The sequence below is a fragment of the Pongo abelii genome, chromosome 6, assembly GCF_028885655.2.
Source record: "Pongo abelii isolate AG06213 chromosome 6, NHGRI_mPonAbe1-v2.0_pri, whole genome shotgun sequence".
NCBI lineage: Eukaryota > Metazoa > Chordata > Mammalia > Primates > Hominidae > Pongo > Pongo abelii.
Window position 1 is genome coordinate 130,151,554 of NC_071991.2, and position 20,415 is coordinate 130,171,968.

General features: G+C 37.4%; 1 protein-coding gene and 1 long non-coding RNA gene across 4 annotated transcripts in view; one reads left to right on the forward strand and one right to left on the reverse strand.

Annotated features, from left to right (window-relative positions):
• The window catches only part of CHCHD3 (coiled-coil-helix-coiled-coil-helix domain containing 3), a 304,023-nt gene that overhangs the window by 32,758 nt on the left and 250,850 nt on the right, over window positions 1-20,415 (reverse strand). For all 3 annotated transcript variants that reach the window (XM_002818468.4, XM_054559826.2, XM_054559825.2), the window contains one exon: window positions 20,295-20,365. In XM_002818468.4, the coding sequence (XP_002818514.1) occupies window positions 20,295-20,365 (71 nt within the window). The remainder of the gene's footprint in view (window positions 1-20,294; window positions 20,366-20,415) is intronic.
• LOC129060485 (uncharacterized) lies at window positions 1,916-14,822 on the forward strand. Its single transcript, XR_008527256.1, has 4 exons — window positions 1,916-2,057; window positions 7,031-7,093; window positions 12,592-12,664; window positions 14,652-14,822. It is a non-coding gene; the product is annotated as an uncharacterized LOC129060485 (long non-coding RNA).

Sequence of the window (20,415 nt, forward strand, 5' to 3'; positions counted from 1 at the left end):
CACTTGACCCAGGAGGTCAAGGCTGCAGTGAGCTATGATCATGTCACTGTACTCCAGCCTGAGTGACAAAGTGAGACCCTGTCTCAAAAAAAAAAAAAAAAAAAAAAAAAAAAAAAAAAAAAAGAAAGAAAAAAGGAAAGCTTTGGAGAAATATGTGCTAACCCAAGCAAAAGCAAGTGAGTCACCCATTCCTTTGGGAGTATATTATATTGCTATGAGGGCCCACCCCATCCAAACTATGGAAAGTAGCAAGAGATGATGCTGAACCTAATTAGCATTAGCTATTATTTGCTATGGTTACAATTGCATCGAATAACGCTGCTGCCAGCAGTGCTGTTTTATGTGATATCTTCTTCATGTGGCAACCTTTTCATAAGTCAAAGCAAAAGCCAATACCAGACAGTTTCTTGTACAGCCTGCCTGACAATAAAAGTTAACACTGAACCTTAGCTGTTATCAATCTTCATAAATGTGTCCACGACGTGGCAAGACTGCTCCACATTACAGTGGGGCTGCCACTAATGCATGCAAGGTAGTGACCCACTAGGTTAATGGGACTTGACAATCAGTCCAGTTTTAATTGAGCCAGAAAAAGGAATGGTTCTTTTATCCTTAAAGTACACAGGAATTTTCTCCTCTATGCCTTAGTTGCATCAGTGCTTTGCTCAGAAAATGCCTATAATTAAGTTTAATATAGACTGGTATAACAGACAATAGAAACCTCATGGGGGAAAGTGGGTGGGTAGGCTTTTATAAGAAGAAAACTTGTTATGAAGTATTTAATTGGTGTTCTTGATAGACAGTTACCTGACTTGAAGATGCTGTGTTTTCAAGTTGAAATTTCAAACTAGAAAATATATAAATCCGTCTACATGAACAGAAGCAAAAAAAGCAGTCCTTAAAAATAGCAAAAGTCAACATATTTTTAATATCAATAACTTTCCCTTGACAAAAACTCACACTATACAGAAATCTGAACTGAAGGAATTCCCAATTAATGACAAGTCTTAATGTAATAAATACTCCATCATGTTTTGAATTTTGCTATAGTCCTAATTACCCTATTGATACCGTCAAGAGAAAAGACCAGCTTCTATCTGGCATGTACTGGAGATGAACTCTGGCAATTAGCTAATGTCCAACAAAAATCAGCCCTGTATTAACAGCCTGTAATGAAGACCATTACCAGCCAGATAAATCAAACCATTAGGCCAGACACAGAGATGTCAACATAGCCACAGGCACCTAATTTGCTGAATGCATTTATTTAAATATGTATTATCCAAGCACAGTATATATGCCAGGTATATGGGAGATCAATAAAGAGGATAAAATACAATTCCTGCCCTCAAGAAGGTTTCAGTTCAACTAAGAATGAGATTCACATGCTGTGAACTAGACTATAACCTTCGCAACAGGCCCTTCAAACTCCCAAGTCTATAATTCTTAGTTTTTAGACAACAGTTTCCTCTAGTGTAAATTCAGAGCTATATTAGAGTAAAAACATTCTTATTTGCACCTGTGAGTGAGTTAGCCCAGGCTTTTAAATCCAGAATGTAGTTTAAATGCACACACACGAGAAAACGCACTTTTTTTTTTCTTTTTGCTTTTTTTTGTTGCCCCTAACCTCTAGTCTTCCATTCTGAACTGCAGGAGTCTAAGTTAAGAAGCATGGACATTTCATAAGAGTTCAATTTAGTACATGGAAATACTGATACTAATTGAGCACCTGTTAGAGAGAGGTGTGCTACCATCAAGCTGGCTCAGATACAGCTTGTGCCTTAAATGGCTCACACTTGAGAAGGGAGACGGGGCACAGGCAACACTGATGCCACTTACATTGTCATAAAGGCTGGAGTTACATAAACACACAGGGAACAATTCATTAATTGTGGCTTTTTAGTAGGAAGGGAGGTGTCTAGACAGACTTTACAGAGAAAGCAGAGGAATTAACACGAGACAAGTCCTAACAAAAGGCTGAGTTTATTGGGAGGAAGGTGGTGAATGTGAGGTGTGCTGTGGCTGTGCTGTGAGGGCAGCGTGAGCCGGGCCAAAGCGTAAGTGCAGAAGGCACCCCCTCCCTTTCGTGAATGAACGATGGCAAAAGATCAGCCCAGGAGGTATCCAAGGTTATTTTCATATTGTGGCTTAATATTTAAAGTTTTGGCTGTTTGTCCCAACTTCTATATTATGATTTATTAGATAACGTTGATTATTTAACTTTGAAGTGGAAACTTATTTCGCTTTTAATCATTTGGATCAGATTGATGGATGAGCATCTTGTGGTTGCAAGGCAAGCTGTTTAAAACAAAAAAGTTATTATTTGCCACTACTTATCACCGCAAATCAGGATCATCATAACACTCAACCAAACACATAACTTTGGCTGTTGGGACTGATATAGGACTGCAGCCATCATCCTTGGCCCCAAATTTTTAAATGTTGTATTCATAAAAATAAGCTTCATTGTTCTCTTCATAATGAGCAAAGGTTGTAAGTAAGCTTATAAACTAGAGTAATAGTATTAAGATAGCATATTATCAGTTGCGGGTATTAGGATTCCACTAACTGCTAACAAAAAATGTTTGAAAACAACAGGAGGGACTGGAAGGGAGGGAGGCTTCTCTTTGCTACGGCTTCCACATCCCTTTCTCACTCTCTGTAGGAATCTATCTCTTTTCATAGAAACAAGGCTGCACCTGTGATTGAGTTAGCCCAGGCTTTAAAATCCAGAATGTAGTTTCCCACGTATGCACATACATGGGAAAATGTGCTAGTGTTTTTTTTTGTTTGTTTTTTGTTTTTTTTTTTTTACTGCCCCTAACGTCTAGTCTTCTTTTCTGAACTGCAGGGGTTAAACAGGCTTTTGGGGACTAATCTAGACACTTAGCCACACTGTCCTTTTTACTTCTGGAAAAAAAAATATATATATATGGCCCAAATGCTGAGCAAGCGACTGCAGAACACGTTAGGAAGAATCTTGTTTGTTCAGTATAGACTACCAACCTATCATTGTCTAGAATCTCAAGTGAAGAAAAATATTCTAAAACTATGACAAGGTTTTAGGTGAGAACTATATCATGAACTAACAATGGCTGCATTTCGTCTGAGCATACCATTGCGTATGTATTTCTAACTAAATTATGTAGTTCTCATGTAGCATATTAAAACATAATTATTATTTTGAATAGTGCTGCTAACTGTTGGTTAATGATTTGACAGAAAGCATTTACCTTTAAACACACGCTTTTAAGAGGCCTGGTATACTCTCAATTGTAATTTTACCGCGTTCAAGGATTATCCTCTATGGAAATATATATTAGATCATATGATGAGCATCAATTAAAAAAACACAAAATTCACCCAACAGAAAATTCAACTATTGATGACTATAATAATTATTAATAGCTCACTATTCACTGCTTAGGATGTGCTAAAAACATAAATGGACCTCATGTAATTCCAATATAACAGCCCTGTTATTATCACCATTTCACAGATATAAAATCTAAATGTGGGGTTTGGGTGGGGTGGAAAATGAGAAGTAACTTGCTAGAACAGGTCTACTGAATGATGTGAAGAATATCTATAAACATTATATTCAGTAAACATTTTAACATGTGGATACTTATTATTTCATTGTACCTATATTGACATTATGGCGTGGAAAAATAAAGAGAAGTCCTAATAAACTTAAAAAGAAATCAGGAAGACCAGGAACCACAGATGAGAGAAAATAAGCATATTTTCTGGTAGATGCTACAGCAAAACCTGTAGTATATTAAACATTTGCTCTTTCTTAAGTCTACTTCCTAGATACTGTAGCATATAAAGGTAGAATTTTATGACATGAAGTACAAATAGATGTATCATTAATCAGAATGGATCAGCCCTTCTGAAGAACGTGGCCAAAAGCTTAGCACTCAAATCTTTTAAAGATCCCAGCCTAATGCACTTTCTGGAGCAACAATCCTATTTTCTTGGCATCATCAACTTCTGAGGATGTATTTTTCATTTGTCTTGTCGTCTGTTAGAAAAGGTGAAGATGTGTATACATTTTGGTTTTCAATTCTCCTATTATATCAGCTTCTCAGCGCTTCACTTTCCAAATGTTCAAAAGAGGTATGGATTGACATTTCTGCCAAAGGACAATTTTTTGCTCTGTAGTTTTTCTCAGAGTTAATGGAAAAAGTTCTGCCACTAATCTTTTCAATTCACCTCTAGGGAATTACAAACTAGCAGCAAAAGCTGCAAAGGTTGTGCCAAAATGCAGTATTTTTAAATTATACAAGTCAAAAAAGCCTATAATTTTCACAAAACATGATTTCCTTTTTTTTAATTAAAAAAAAAAAAGAGTCTTGGGAGGCCAATTTTTGATTCATATTGTGACACAACTTCTAAGGTTAAATAACCTGGGCCCTGACTCTTAGCTACTAGATCCCTAAAAGAAACTGACCTGTATAGAGCTGAGTACCTACTATATGCCCAGAATTTTACCCACATTTCATTAACCCTTATTAACAACCCATGAGGTATTATATGTACATGTCCTATATCAGCAAAAAGAAGCTCAAGAGTTAAGTAGCTTAATGCTACACAGTTGGAAGGAACGGTCACAATTCAAACCCCACCAATGTTACAGAAATAAAAGTACCAGTTCCTTAGGGTTTAGGTATGAGTTTGTTTCGCTGCAGCCTTCTTCTGCACTATCCACCCCCCACCGCGCCCCCCACCAAAAAAAAAAAAAAAAAAAAAAAAAACACCAATCACTTGAAAGAAACTTTCAGTAGAGGAATACAGTCCAATCCTAGGAGGCATGATGCAGCTATTTAGAAGAATGAGTTGGATTTAAAAGAAGGCATTGAATTTATGTGTTGACCCAGGGTGATGTATCCATAATAAATATAAGTTAAAATACATATATAGTCTTACATTCTGTGAAAACAAAACAAAATCTATGTTTATTAACATATCTATTCATAGAGATAAATGTGAAAGGCCAAATATCAAACTACAACTTCACATGCTTTACTTTTAAAACGTTGATCTGGAAAAGAAAAGAGGAGTAAAATTACATTTCCCTTGTTACAAGAAAAAAAAATACTTCCTTGATAAATTAAAAGAGAAAAAAATCTAATACATTAGTTCCCCTTTATCCATGGGGGATACATTCTAAGATATCTAGTGGATGCCTGAAACCATGAATAGTACTTAACTGTAGATAAATTATGTTTCTTCCTACACATACCTCTATGATAAAGTTTAATTTATAACTTAGGCACAGTAACAGACTAACAACAAGAATAATAAAATATAACAATATACTAGAATGAAAGTTATGTGAATGTAGTCTTTCAGTATCTTATTGTACTCTGCAAAAAGCAAAATTGCAGATAAGGGGGGCCACCTGTATTATTTATTAATTTCATATGCTTTTCACTACAGTAAGTCTCCAGGAAGGATACCAAAAGAGAAAAGTTGTTCATAAAATTCAATCGGAAGGAGAGAGAATACTTTAAAAGGTTCATTTAATAATCAAGTGGATTAGCAATAGAAAATTTACCTAGTAAGTGAGCTAATTTTATCTATTTTGGGCACATTCAATCAGAATTATAGACATAAATTAAAAATTAGACATCCAGATAAAACACATCTGAATAAACCACATACATTTGTCTCTCACACATTCGTTGCAATGACACAAAGAACCTGGTACCATGTGAATTCTTAGGACACCATTCAAAGATATCATAGCTAGGAGTAATGAAAGCTAATCGTATACCATTTCAATTGGTATGAAAAGATGAGGCTTTTTTTGCCTAATGCCCTAGGACTTCCCCAGGCAACATCCTATGAACCCAATCTTTGCTCAACTCTCTCCTCCCCACCTTTTTAATCAGAACTAGTCTTTCCTACGTCCCATCCTTTCAAGCCCCTGAACTTTGCTATCAATCAATATGGAAAGCTAATATGTGGTTATTTTTGAGTGGACGTTAGTATATTAAGAGTGGTAGTCATTAATTTGGTGCAGTAAACTCTAATTATTATATAATAAACGTATACAACATCTATGCACCCAATATTATATTGTATAATTTGATAGAAGACTTCCAGAAACAATGACCAACTCAAAAGGCATAATCCTAGTGGTGACAATTACGGGGACCAGGGATAGGTGAAAGAAAAAAATATTCCCAAGTAGTAGAACTCTTTTTTTTTTGAGAAGGAGTCTTGCTCTGTCGCCCAGTCTGGAGTACAGTGGCGCGATCTTGGCTCACTGCAAGCTCTGCCTCCTGGGTTCACACCATTCTCCTGCCTCGGCCTCCCAAGTAGCTGGGACTACAGGTGCCCGCCACCACACCAGGCTAATTTTTTGTATTTTTAGTACAGACAGGGTCTCCCATGTTAGCCAGGATGGTCTCGATCTCCTGACCTTGTGATCTGACTGCCTCGGCCTCCCAAAGTGCTGGGATTACAGGCGTGAGCCACCACGCCCGGCCACCACGTAGGTAGAACACTTGGTTGAATCTTTATGCCCTATTAACTCTGCCTTTTAAAATACGGCATTTCAAGTCCTTTAAGTCTGACTCCAGTCTTCCTTTGTGGTCTCATATTCCATTAGACCTCCCCCACACTGTTTCAGCCATTTCCACTATTCAATGCCCTCTTCATAGCAAGGCCATTCTCCCTCTTCTTACCTTAAGAAAAGCTCAAGATGAGAAGATCCAGCTTATGCCAGTCACCTCTTCATGCAATCCAGATTCCCCTGGGATTCCCCCCTCCGCCCCGTCCTACTGCATTTTATGGTTTGTACCTTCATGTTAGCATTTAACATGTTTTGGTCACATTTTGTATTCACAATTTATAACAACCATATGGAATGTATAAGATCCTCAAAATTTTTCATGAACAAATCTTTTAGTAATAATTCCTGCATCAAGTTTTGATGCTTCTGCAGTTGAGCTAATGATCCCAATGAGTATAAGCCCTCTGAGGGCAGGGACTCAAACTGATATGTCTGTATTTTCAGGGCCCATAGAACATGGAAAATCAAAGAGACCCTTGATGAATGGATGTATTAATACTGAGGATGGTAAGTTCTTCAAAGCAAAATTGTTGCATTAATATCTTTAAAAAAATAAATACATGCCATTGAGCTCACTAGGGCAAGAAACCAAACAAATAAGGACAGGGTGTCGGAATTCACTAACAGAAAAGAACTCCCAAGACGAGTCAAAATAGGTCTGCTGGCAATATCCAACAACTCAAGTTCAAAGACTTCAAAAACACCCCCAAACCAACACCCAACTAACCAAACCAAAACCACATATGATTTAAGTCATGATAAAGCATTTGGTTCCCACCTCTTGTCAATTAACCAGGATGTCTTAAAGATGAATTCTATACCAGCAATGCTAATTTTCTTCATTACACTAACATCTTTTGTATTGGAGAAACACTATCAGGAAAAGCCAAGAACTGGTTGATTATGAGCAGTATCAAATGAGCTGTAATGGAGGTGTTACGAATGTAAATCAGTGAAGCCTGATGCAGAAAACAGCAGCATCTGGGCATGCAGCTTGCAAAGTAATGAGACTCTGATAATGCACTGGCACCCCAGCTTTGATCACTTCATCTTGTTCAAGAGCTCTGCTTGGGAAACAAAGGTGTGAGGCACTGACCTCCTGCCCACAGCTTACACAAGCACAAAACATGGTAATAGATCAAGGATTGATATCCTTCTCTCTTCTCCTCCTTGCCAACACACCCCTTTTTCAGAACTGATGGCTTCATAGTTGGGGGCCCAGCATAAAGCAGGCCAAGCAAGCTTCTACCATATGAAGCGTCTGTCTGAACATGTCTACTATAATTGTCAATTCATTTTTCATCCTGAAAGCAGGAATAGGTGTATGCTACCTTCGACATTCCAATCATAAACCATGCTGAATGCATCTCTCACATAGTCAGCTTTGTTGAGATCTATGCCAGCGGCCAGCCGGTGGACTTCAGAGTCTGCATAGATGGCTCTGCCTCACAAATGAATAGGCACTTGTGTAATCTCAGATGCTCAAGAGAACAAGAGGAGGAGCAAATGGCAGTGCATAAAAAAATTAAAAATCTCACCACACAGCAGCAGCCCTTGGTTTTTCTTGTGTAAATAATGTAACTGGCAAATAGCTTACTTCTTTGTAATTGCAATATCCCTACAATGCATGTTTAACATACTAAAAAAGGAGGTTTTAGTCCTTAAAAAGGAGTATAAAGCCAGATGTATCACTGCACAGTGTTTCTTGCCAGCTTCATCCAGAAACACTAGCTGAGGTGACTTGTGAAACAGAGCCAAGAGCAAGAACTCTCCTTAATGAGCACATTTATCAATTTTCCAGGGACTTGGTTGATTAACAGCATTTAGACATACACATTCCCAAAAGGAACACAGCAATTTAACTATTGGCCACTGAATGGGAAAGCACGTGAAATAACTTAAGGCAGGCATGTGAGCAAGTTGGGGATGCTTGGCGACACTTTAACATATGAACATGTGTGCTTTCATTTCAACATGTAAGGAAGGGCCAAGATGCAAGCTTTTACAAGTTTTCAAGCACTCTGCCAGGACTCAATAAATAGTATGAACAAATTACTGCATATGATTATTATATTGAAAAGTACCAGTGCTACTGTACAAATGTTTCATTCACAAATACTGCCTTTGAAATCCCTTTATCAAAAGTAATTTTCAAACCTTATCCAAGCCTACCTACAAGGTCCTAGGTTGAAGAGGAAGAGAGTACAACAGGCAAATGTAACTTAATGGGGGGAAAAAAGACTGATTCTTTAAGAAAATAAATAAATGAAATACAAGCAAGATTTATCCCTCTCTATTTCTATAGTAATAAAATATTCTGAATGAACAGCCCTGACTTTGAGATAAGGGATTCAAATTCTAATGAAAAAAATATGATTATGGATAGGATTAGAAATCATACATTTAAGACTGTGATTAAATTGAAGAAGCATTTTATCTAGGACAAATTACAGTTAGAAACTGGGAATTCCCAATATTTGGGGTATATTTTTTCTTAATTTGGGGTGTTTTAGGTATAATTAACATACAGGTTGAGTATCCTTTATTTGAAATGCTTGGAAATGGAAATGTTTTTGAATTTGGGTTCTGGAATTTGGAATATTTGCATATGCATAAAGACATATCTTGGGGATGGGACCCCGACCAAAACATGGAATCCATTTACGTTTCATATATACTATACATAGCCTGAAGGTCATTTTCTTCCTGAGGTACAGTGAACAGACTACATGTTGTGGACCTCCCTTTGACTGTGACCTGTCACATGAGGTCAGGTGTAGAATTTTCAACTTGTGGCATCATGTTAGCAAGCAAAAAGTTTCCAATCTTGGAGGATTTGGGGTTTCAGATTAGGGCTGCTCAGCCTGTATACCATAATGCACCGATCTTCAGTGTTCATATTATATTAGAAGTTACATACCTGTATATACTTGTAAAACTATCACTCAGAATACAACAGAATATTCCCAAAATCTCAGAAATGCTGCTTGTGTCTCTTTCCAATCAAATCTCCTCTATTCCCACCATAGGCAAATGTTGCCTATTTTTGAACTTCGTTTAAATGAACCACATAGGAAGTACTGCTTTGCGTCTGGCTTCTTTGTGTGTACCATGATGTTTGAGATCCATCCGTGCTGTTACATATATCAGTAGTTTGCTCTTCTCTACTGCTGAATAGTGTTCTACTGTATGAATATAAAGTAGAACACCACGCTTTTTATCCCTATATTCCAATCAGCTTTGCCATCTGTCCTGCCCCTTTCTGCAGGATACCACTGAGTTGAGTGGAATACTGTCTGTTTTGTTTCTCCCTTCCCTCAATGATGACCATTCGGATTGTTGCTAGTTTTTGATACCATGAATAAACCTGCTATGAACATAGGTGTACAAGTCTTTTTGTAGATGTATATTTTCATTTCTCTTGGGTAAATACCTAGGACTAGACTTGTTGCATCATACAGCAAGTGTATGCTTTACATTTATAAGGAACTGGCAACATTTTTTTTCAAAGGACTTTTGCCATTGTATACCCCCACCAGCAAAGTGAGTTCTGGTTTCTCCACAATCTTTCCAGACAATTAGTATTGTCAGTCTTCTTGATTTTTGCCATTCCTATGTTTTAAATGTACAGTTCCCTGGTATCTAATGATGTAGAAACTCCTTTCATGTGCTATTTGGCCATTCTTACATCTTCCTTTGAAGTGTCCAAGTCTTTTGCCCATTAAAAAAATTTTCCTAATGGTGTCTTAAGATGGGCAGAATTTTAAAATTTTATAAGGTCCAATCTATCAATTTTTGTATTTTGTTTGCTTATCTCTTAAGAAAAATCAGAAGAGCCAGAAATAAGAATACTAGATAAGACTGAAACCATGAGGGGTGACTTGGTAATTATACATTCAAATGAGCAACAAGAATACAAGTTTAAATACAATGTATCCTGAAAGTTCTGGTTTCAATTTTAGTATGTGGTTTTACCCCAGGCAGAGTGAATGGGCAGCCAAATACATTCATAAGTTAATTATCTGACTGAAACCAGGGAAGGGCTGATAGCATCTGGGATAGGCTTACCAAACTCTGGAGTGATAAGACATAATTAATTTGATGTTATACTATGGCTGAACCTATATAATGTTCCAGAAACTATCCTGAGCTACCATTTTTATGTGTAGATAACTTCTTTGATACAATCTTTAACTGTGCTTAAGTCCTAAGATTGTTAACTTTGCATATCTGACACAAAGACAGAATTTAAATTCTACCTTCTAGAAGTCTTTCTGGACATCTTATAACAGGGCAGGTCAGTCAGACAATTAACTCTAATTGGGCCTCCTACAAGCGTCACTGCTTTTTACCTGTAGCTTAGTTGCACTCAAAACGCAAAATATGTTTTCTTATCTTTGAAAGCATGATTTTTAACCGAAGCCCTTAACAAGTAAATGAATTCTAGTTGGAATTGGCAAGAGGACAAACCTAGTAGTCTCAGTTAGAAATGTCTTTTCCTACTGTGAGCTGTGTAGTTAATTACTCAAGTAAGCAAGGATCAATAAACAAATTCCAAAATATCATGTACCCTAGAACTCAGAATGCTCTCATTTAAAATATTATGATACAAGGAAGGAAATAAGCTATCATTTTGGCAGAATCTTCATTTATCTAACTAACAATGTGCAATTAATATTTCATATAACCATGTAGGGTATACTAGATTCTTAATGGATCATATTGATTAAGAAGAAAGTTCAATACTAATGTTCCTGCTGGGGAAGACAGAACGATTTGTTAGCTCACACAGAACGAATCATGAATCCAGGAGTGTATGGCCACAAACCTAAGAGCTGCCATAAGAATGGTTTGATCATTTACATGTTTACACATAAACCACTTATATGAAAGGAAAGAAGATGCTCAGTGCAACACCAACAAACCCCAACTGCCACGGCAAGAACAGAGAAGAATGCTCCAGGTCATGGACTTACGAAGGACGCGGCCAATCTGGCTGCACCATCAGCAGCTTATTTCACCAGCTGAGATTCCTTTACACCCTATGCTGAAGTGATGAAAAAGGTTTCCAAAGTGACCCTTTTGGTCTTGTGACCACGTTCATGAGATGGCTGCAGTTTGCGTTGTCTTTTTAGAGAAATTAACAATACTCTCTGTCCTTGGTGTACACTCCTGCTCCTGCCCTTTTTATCCTTTATATTCCCAATCAGCTTTGCCATCTGCCCTGCCCTTTTCTGCAGGATACCACTGAGTTGAGTGGAATACTGTGGCGACCAGTCATGGAGTAGAGAGATAACGCAGATGGAAATCTCTCTTGTTAATGTTTCTTGACATTTACTTCTATTATCTTAGAAAATAGTATTTAGACCAAGTATAGAGATCTAACCCAAGGAACTAAAAAGAAATTAAATAACTAACCAGGCAGATCTGATTTGAAGGGCTCCAATTTTAGAAGGGGGTAAAAAAGCATTAATCATCGAAGGTTTCTTTGTAAATATAACCAATTCTAAACGGGTATCGTAAGAAATACTGTCAAATATTGGCATGCTCCAAAGCCAGTCTCATTTCCCTTGGAACTAATTTGTTGCTTGGTGGGAGGTGGACAGACAAACAAACCAGGCAGATTGACAGCTTGGGAGCTGGCACTACCTTACATATCCCTGATGAGATACGGAAGGAGCTGCATCATCTACAACTTTCCTAAAATGGGAGCCACTGTCTTGCAGTTGAATAAAACAACTTATGACCATTTTTTAGATAAGGATCAAAGACAACTTTCTCAGTTAACTTTTAAACGTTCTCAGCTTATATGCCCTACAGAAGGTGACAGTTACAATTTACATTTTACAGATGGAAGACACAAGTCAAAGACATAATAAATAACCTGCCTGAGGAATTTTGTGTTCTAAATAACCAAGTCCATGTGACAGCCAAATGTGTATTTGCCATTAGCTTCATATACAAAGTATATTCATAAGTACATTAACATCTTTCTTCGATTTCAGAAATGAAATCCTCCTCCAGCAGCACATTTGCAAATTCCAGAGGGGACATGATATACTATGGAAGTTGACATAGGTGAGCTGATGTTTTAAAAACAAAAACCAACAAATAACTCAAAACTTCTAAAGACATAATTGTAACCAAGAGGCTTGTGCACAAAGGCTACAGGTATATTTACTTTATCTAGAATTTTGCCTCTTCAATTACTAAGTCTCTTACTGAATAATCAAGATGTTACTTGGCTTCAAGGACCGTGGGGAATAAAATGTCACCACTGCAGCTGCTATATTTCTTGCTCACAGCCCTTCAAATTAAAAAAGGGGGAAAAAAGGCCCAATACAAATGCAGAATTTAATTAGTTAGTAAAAACCCAAATCCTTGCCTGAAGCCCTGTTCTTCCTGTAATATCGCATTCTTTTCTTCTTGTGTAAACTTTTCATTATGAAGGAGACATCTTCATAATACAATAACTCTAGTTATAATGTAACTGCTGGTAACATAACTCCTGCATTAGAGAAGGCAGCATGTTCAAGTAATGTTGTTTTAATACAATTTGTGTTCAGCAGAAACCAAGTCAACTTGATCATTTAGAATTTGATCAATGCGAATTAGTGTCTTACTGAGATACACCGTTTGATCATTTCAAAACTGATCAATGAGAATCAGAGATAAAACATTTATCATGTACATTTGGTATATTAGATCCATTCACACAGCACTAAAGTAGGTTATAAGTAGACATCAATACGTGTTAGAGAAGATGTTCAGGGTACCTGTCAGCTGCAGATACAAATACACGTGAAATAGCATATAATTTTAATACTTTTCATAAGGCATGTTACTCAAGGGAGCTGGAGTCACTGACAAATTGCAAGAACTCAACTTCAGAGAAACTAGAAAGAGAAGCACAGAACTGAATAGCTCAAACTTTTGAAATAAGTTTTAATTAAAAGTTTAAGAAGAAAGATAAGTAACATAAATTTACCTGACTAAACTTCTAGAAGAATTTTAAGACTATTAATCAGAGTAAACTTTGTACTTTTAGTATAATTCGTTCTATTAATCTAATATTTCCAAAATGAGGTTGCATTGACATTCAGGCTCACTGGCTTATGCATCTAGCAGAATTATAAATTTGCCAGTCAAAACCGTATTTAATTATTTTACAGCCAATTAAGCAGGATCTTTAAACACTGTTGCTTAAAACTGTCCATGATACACATGTGTAATTATACAGAACATGCGAAACACCTGCTGATACTATTGGCGTGTCTTCCTCGGCTTCACAAATTCATCCGTAATATAGCTATTAAAATATTACATCCAAAAAAGAAACTAAAGAATATTGCCAGTGAAAGTGCAACCCCTAAAAATGAAAAAAAAAAATCAAGGACATTTTAAAATTAAAGGATTCTACATTGAAGAAAACCTTTAAAGACGGTAATATTTACAAAATCCATTTTATCTGTATGAGTTCTGCATAGTACTCCTCAGGTATTCTAAAATCACCTAAACTAGTTTTACAGGGTAACTAATCTTTTAATACTTTATAAGGATAACCTAAGCTGCTTCTATGAGCCTAAATTTATTAGTCAGGTTTCAACAACTTCATTCAAGGATAAAAGTGAAAACCCCTCTAAAATCCGGCACACAAAGGAGTATTACTGGTATTCACGTCCGAGTTCATAGACTTGTACTTCTTTAGAAGTGCTTCTTCTTTCAAAGAAACTGAAGCCATGTTAAAAAGTTGTACCTCTAATGAAATCATTCCAAAAATATTTTCAATAGATCTATGTCACTTTCCATGCATATTTTTTCTTTCTTTTATGGAAAATAGAAATTCGCTACTTCATTAGGTAAAGGACAGAATGAGAATGAAATATCAATTGTCTGTAAAATGCTTTTCATTTGTTTACTATCACACTGTCTTAACGATGCCTATATTGCCTTTAAAATATTTAACATGTCTTTGATATTTGCTTTACATTTACTTGGTATTTGCTTTTCTATTTTAAAAACAATTCACATGCATAAACACTCTGGTAACATCTTCTTTCTATAGGTATGGCATATCAGCTCCAATGTAGCCACAGAGATCTGATTCTGACATTGACCAAGAAACAGGAGGCCGGCAGCACTCCAGGTACATTGCTCTGAGGCTTCTCTTACATGCTGTTCTATCGTGAGTGCTTTATGTGCCGGTCATCCTGGCTAGAGTACGAGCTCCATAAGGGTAAGAACTCCTTCTAATGTGCTAGAGGTTTAGCAGCATCTAGAATTTGTTTAAAAACAAATACAGAGATTTCTCCGATGGCACACAGTTTCATAACTTTTGATAATCAAATGCAGTATTTATTACTTTGTGCTAGGTCTGTGTTAAGAACTACACATGTAACATTATTAAAATAATACTTTGTTTAATTAATTACCTATGAGATTACAGCATAAGGATTAATATAAAATATAATTTGCATTAGGATGAGCTATAACATTACTAGCACCATATAATAGAAACTAGCACCCTAAGTTGTTATAAAATGCGACATGAAGTGTTGACAATTACTGTTTCAGTTGGATTGAGAAAAGAGAAGGTATTCCTTTTGAATTAAGGTTACATGTAAGAAGAATGCTGGATTTGCTCAGTGATTTAGGTTTTAGAGCTAAAATTTTAAATCTATTGTGGGAAAATAAACAGTCCAAATTATCTTCAAATCCCTTAGTTCCCATTGAAATTATGGTAAGTAATATTTTTAATAATTTGATATGCATTGGGAATGTAATCACCCCAAAAGAGAAGTAACTTTGGATTTTTTAAAGAGATCATCATTTAAAAAGTTTGTCTTCCTTTTGTTTTTCTCTGATGAACTCTGAGTTCCACACTAGTAATAAGATCCTGGCCTGTTTTCTTAGTTGTATATTCAGGCTTGGCTTTTCACACAAGGGCTCTATGAATGAATGATGTGTGGACAAAGTAGGAGAAAACAATCCATTAATTTTCAAAGTATTTTACTGCCAAAACTATAAATTGAGGGGCTGAAGTATGAGTTAATATTTTAAGCATCCCTAAAATAATTCGATTAGCTATCCTGGTAGGTTGCATCAATGTGCTGGTGTTAGTCATGGGCAGCTTCAAATGCTCTTAGCTTTCTTTCTCTTTACAGTGATTTGTATGACCCCTGATCAGGTATATAATACTGCCCTTGACACTGTACTTTAAAAAGCTTCTATCTCCTGTAACCAAGATGCACACAAATGAATCCTACTTTCATCAGATACAATTAACTAAATTCTCCTCAAAGTCCTTCAGAACTTGTTGCCTAAGAGGAACTGTTGAGTTCAGGTTCAGGTTCAAGATAGAGCTCCTCAAGGTGATGCTTACAGGTGCTAAGCTGGTCATACAGATAGGAGCCAGTGAAAATAACCTGACCAGGCGAAAAACCCCTGTCATGCAATGCAAATATTATATATTGTCTTACAAAAGTCCTGATTATCTGAGATGGCCAAATTTCTAAAAAGAAATAGCAGTCTACTAAGTAATCTCTGTGCCTTCAAAGATGGTAAGCATCTCCTATACCCAATGTACTATCACTTCCTAGGTGTGAAGCTAATGAACTCACTGCAAATCAAAATACAACATTCTAGGAAGCTCAGTCTAGCAGGAAGTAGCTGGGAGAAAAATCGATATAATGAAAGCCACTCTCTAAAAAACTAGCTATTAGAATTTCTTCACAGTGTGTTAAAACCTAGGTTTTGTGTGCAATGGAGTTAGTCGAAACGCAAAAATCCAAGGGCACAGTCCCCAAGATTGCTCTCACTTCTGACACATCAACAGCAAGTTTGCGGGGCAGGGGAAGGGGGGTCTGAACCACCCAAAATTCAATGGCTCAATAATTCACTGAAAGAACTCAGAACTCACTGTAAGCTGTTAAACTCAGTTATGGTTTACTATAGGGCAATGATACAGAAAATCAGCCAAAGGAAGAGATGCACAGGACTGAGCCTGGGGGTTTCCAAATGCAGAGCTTCCAATGTCCTTAGGACCTGCTGCCCTCCTGGTATCAATGTGTGACAGTGCCCATGGAGTCCTGTCAACCAGGAAAGCTCACCTGAGCAGTACTGTTCAGAGTTTTATTGGAGCCTCATTAAACTGCTTGACTGATGGTCCACATGATAAACTCACCTCCCCAGAGGCTGAGCTGATACCACATGGTCCAAGGGGCCCAGCAAGAATAACAATTTCTTTTTTTCTCTCTTTTATTTATTTATTTATTTATTTATTTATTTAGAGACAGGGTCTTGCTCTGTTGCCTAGGCTGGAAGGCAGTGGTGCTATCTCGGCTCACTGCAACCTTTGCCTCCTAGGCTCAGGTGATCTTCCCACCTGAGCCTCCCTCCTGAGTAGCTGGGAGTACAGGCATGCGCCACCACACCTGGTTAATTTTTGTATTTTTTTTTGTAAAGACAGGGATTCACCATGTTGGACAGGCTGGTCTCAAAATCCTGGGCTCAAGCAATCTGCCCGCCTCGGCCTCCCTAAGCGCTGGGATTATAGGCATGAGCCACCTCGCCTGGCTGAGAATAACAATTTCTATCACTAGGAAATTCCAAGGATTTAGAATTTCTCAGGAGCTTGGTCCAAAATCCAGACCTCTCTTTGGCCAAGGCCAATTCCTTACTACATAGTTTGGCCATATTATTAATTATTCTTGAATAATATTTAATAGGTAAGACAGAATGATGCTGTTGAGGTTCTGTTTAAAACAAAGCCTAACTTACAGGGCCCTGCTGACTTGCAGGAGGTCAGCCATCATGATGTCAACATTGTGCTTCCCGTGGCCTCTCGCACTCCAAGCCTAGTTCAGGCTGAATGACATGGCAGCTGGGCAGAGATTCAGGACAGAGACTTTTCCATCTAAAATCCAGATCTACCTTTCTCTATGAAATCCACTCTCCACTGATTTTCCAATCTGCTAACCTCATAATTCTGGTTCTTTTGCCCTTTTTATCTAAATGTTAGGGGATGAATTGTGTGCCCTGAAAATTCCTAAGCCCACTGCTCAGTACCTCAGAATGTGACTGTATTTGGGGTGAGGGTCTTTGAGGAGGTAATTAAATTGTAGTGAGGTCACAAGGGAGGGTTTTAGTCTAATATGACTGGTATTCTTGTAAGAAAAGCAGATTAGCATGTAGACACAAGAGGAAAGACTGTGTCAAGACACAGGGAGCAGATGGCCATCTATAAGCCAAGGAGAGAGGCCTAGAAGCAACCAGCCCTGGCGTTACCTTGACCTCAGATTTCTAGCCTCCAAAACTGTGAGAAAATACCTTTCTGTTATTTAAGCCACTCGGTCTGTGGTACTTTGCAGTTCTGGCAAACTAATACACCAACCAATCACAAATTCATGTGTCTAATTTTTTTTTTTTTTTTTTTTTTTGAGACAGAGTCTTGCTCTGTTGCCCAGGCTAAAGTGCAATGGCATGATCTTAGCTCACTGCAACCTTTGCCTCTCGGATTCAAGCGATTCTCCTGCCTTAGCCTTAGCTACCTCAGTAGCTGGGATTACAGGCATGCACCACCATGCCCAGCTAATTTTTGTATTTTTAGTAGAGATGGAGTTTTGCCACGTTGCCCAGGCTGATCTTGAACTCCTGACCTCAAGTGATCTGCCTGCCTCGGTCTCCCAAAGTACTGGGATTACAGGTGTTAGCCATCACGCCTGGCGCCATGTCTAAACTTTCAACAACTTTTTTTTTCTCTTGCACTTGTAGAGACTTCCCATCTGATTTTTTTTTTCTTTTTCTTTTTTTAAGACATAGTCTCGCTCTGTGACTGGAGTGCAATGGCACAATCATAGCTCACTGCAGTCCTGGGTTCAAGCAGTCCGCCACTTCAGCCTCTCCAATAGCTGGGACCACAAGTATATGCCCCTACAACTGGCTAATTTTTAAGTTGTTCTTTTGTAGATACAGGGTCTCACTATGTTGACCAGGCTGGTTTTGAACTTCAGGCCTCAAGCGATCCTCCTGCCTCAGCCTCTCAAAATGCTGGGATTACAGGTGTGAACCACCACGCCTGACCTTATCTCATTCTTCGAGTTCTTATTTTTCATGTCTCCAACTAAACCTCACATCCACTGTCAGGTTACTTTTCCTTCAGGAGCCCAGAAATCAGAGCACACATCTGGTCAAACATCTTCCCATGACTCATTGCTCAATGAACACCAAACTTCACAGCCCAGCAGCTAATGACCCACTGACCTTTCCAGTTTTATCTTACACTAGTCTTTCTGACTCAAGCCACTGCTTTGTCACCCACCAACTACAGAGCACAGTTTTCCTTCTGAATATCTTTCCTGTCCACCTACTCAATACTCTTCTTAAAGGCTCAACTAAAAGTCATCTTCTTTACGAAAACTTCACAGATCACTCTAGTCAAAATTTGTCTCTACTGTATCCTAAATTTAGCTGTTTTTATAGCTATTGTCTTAGAATAAAGAAATATTCGGGGAGCCAACTCGAAGGTTCTCATGGGACAGAGACAAAAAAAGGTTTACCACCTAAAAAAAAAGTCATTATATCATTAGGGAGAAAAATAAACACCTAACTTAAAATAATATATGTAGAGTAACTTAAAAAATCTATAACCAGTTCTATTAACATGTCTAAATTCTTAAGATCTCACATTACTCTCTAATAGTGAGACTTGTGGCCCATCCTTGGAAAAGGTCTCTCTCTGCTGCCTCTAAAGAGATAGTTCACTACGGATGGCTGACGGCCTTTGGCTCTTTAAATAAACCTCAAACTACCTTTAATTTTTAAAAAATTTTATTTTAATCCACATTAAAATAACACTAATATCCATTATCACACAAATTGTACTGTAGCAGAAAGTAGTAATTCCACCTTAGGGTTTAATCATTTTATCAAATGCTTGTAAACATGTGCAAGGAAGGAGGTCAGAGCCCGGTGCAATCTTTCAACTAAAGCTGTCACAACAACTTTTTTTGCTTCACTAATTTGCGCATGTGCTACTAACAGAGGTTACACAATAGGACTATTTATATACTCAGAAAAATTCTGAATGATGTCTTCTTACCTAATGTGAGAACTGGCAGCAAAGGGAAAGTACAAGGCTATGGGTCACGGACACTTTGATCCATCAATTACATAACATTCATTTAAACATTCCAAGGATTAAGAGAGGTAGCAATTTAACATCACCTTCATAATCAAGGGCCAGGTAAAGTCTATGATTTAAAGCCTTTCAAGGTACATGTGAAGAAATGAAAACAGCCTAACCACGAGAAAGGCAGATACCCAAATGTGGACATGCCCATCATTTTATTATACAAAAGTGAATGGTTTCTATGTTTCCCTTAATAGAGTAGCAATTTAACATGACCTTCATAATCAAGAGCATTCTATTTTATATATTATTACAAATGGTAATTCTATTACCATTGCTTTCAATTTCCCCCTAGTTCATAAAATACATGGATTTGTAACAAGCTCTCATCAGATGCCTTTTTCTTGGCATCTGAATTCCAGCATAGCAGATAACATGGCCCCCATCTCAACCACCCCAAAACTCTTCCAAGTATTCTAGAGTGCTGTATAATAAACTATGATCTGTGCAAAAAGCACTAAAACTGTGCTTTCATCTTGTTAAGAATAGTTAATAATTATAATACTATTAAAAACTTACTTGAACTTTGCTTCCACCTCTTCAGCAGCTTTCTGATATTGTTCAGTGGTGACTCTGTAGAACTCTGAGCTCTGTGGACAAAGATTGATAGCAAAGGTTTCATTATCCAAGAAGACAAAAT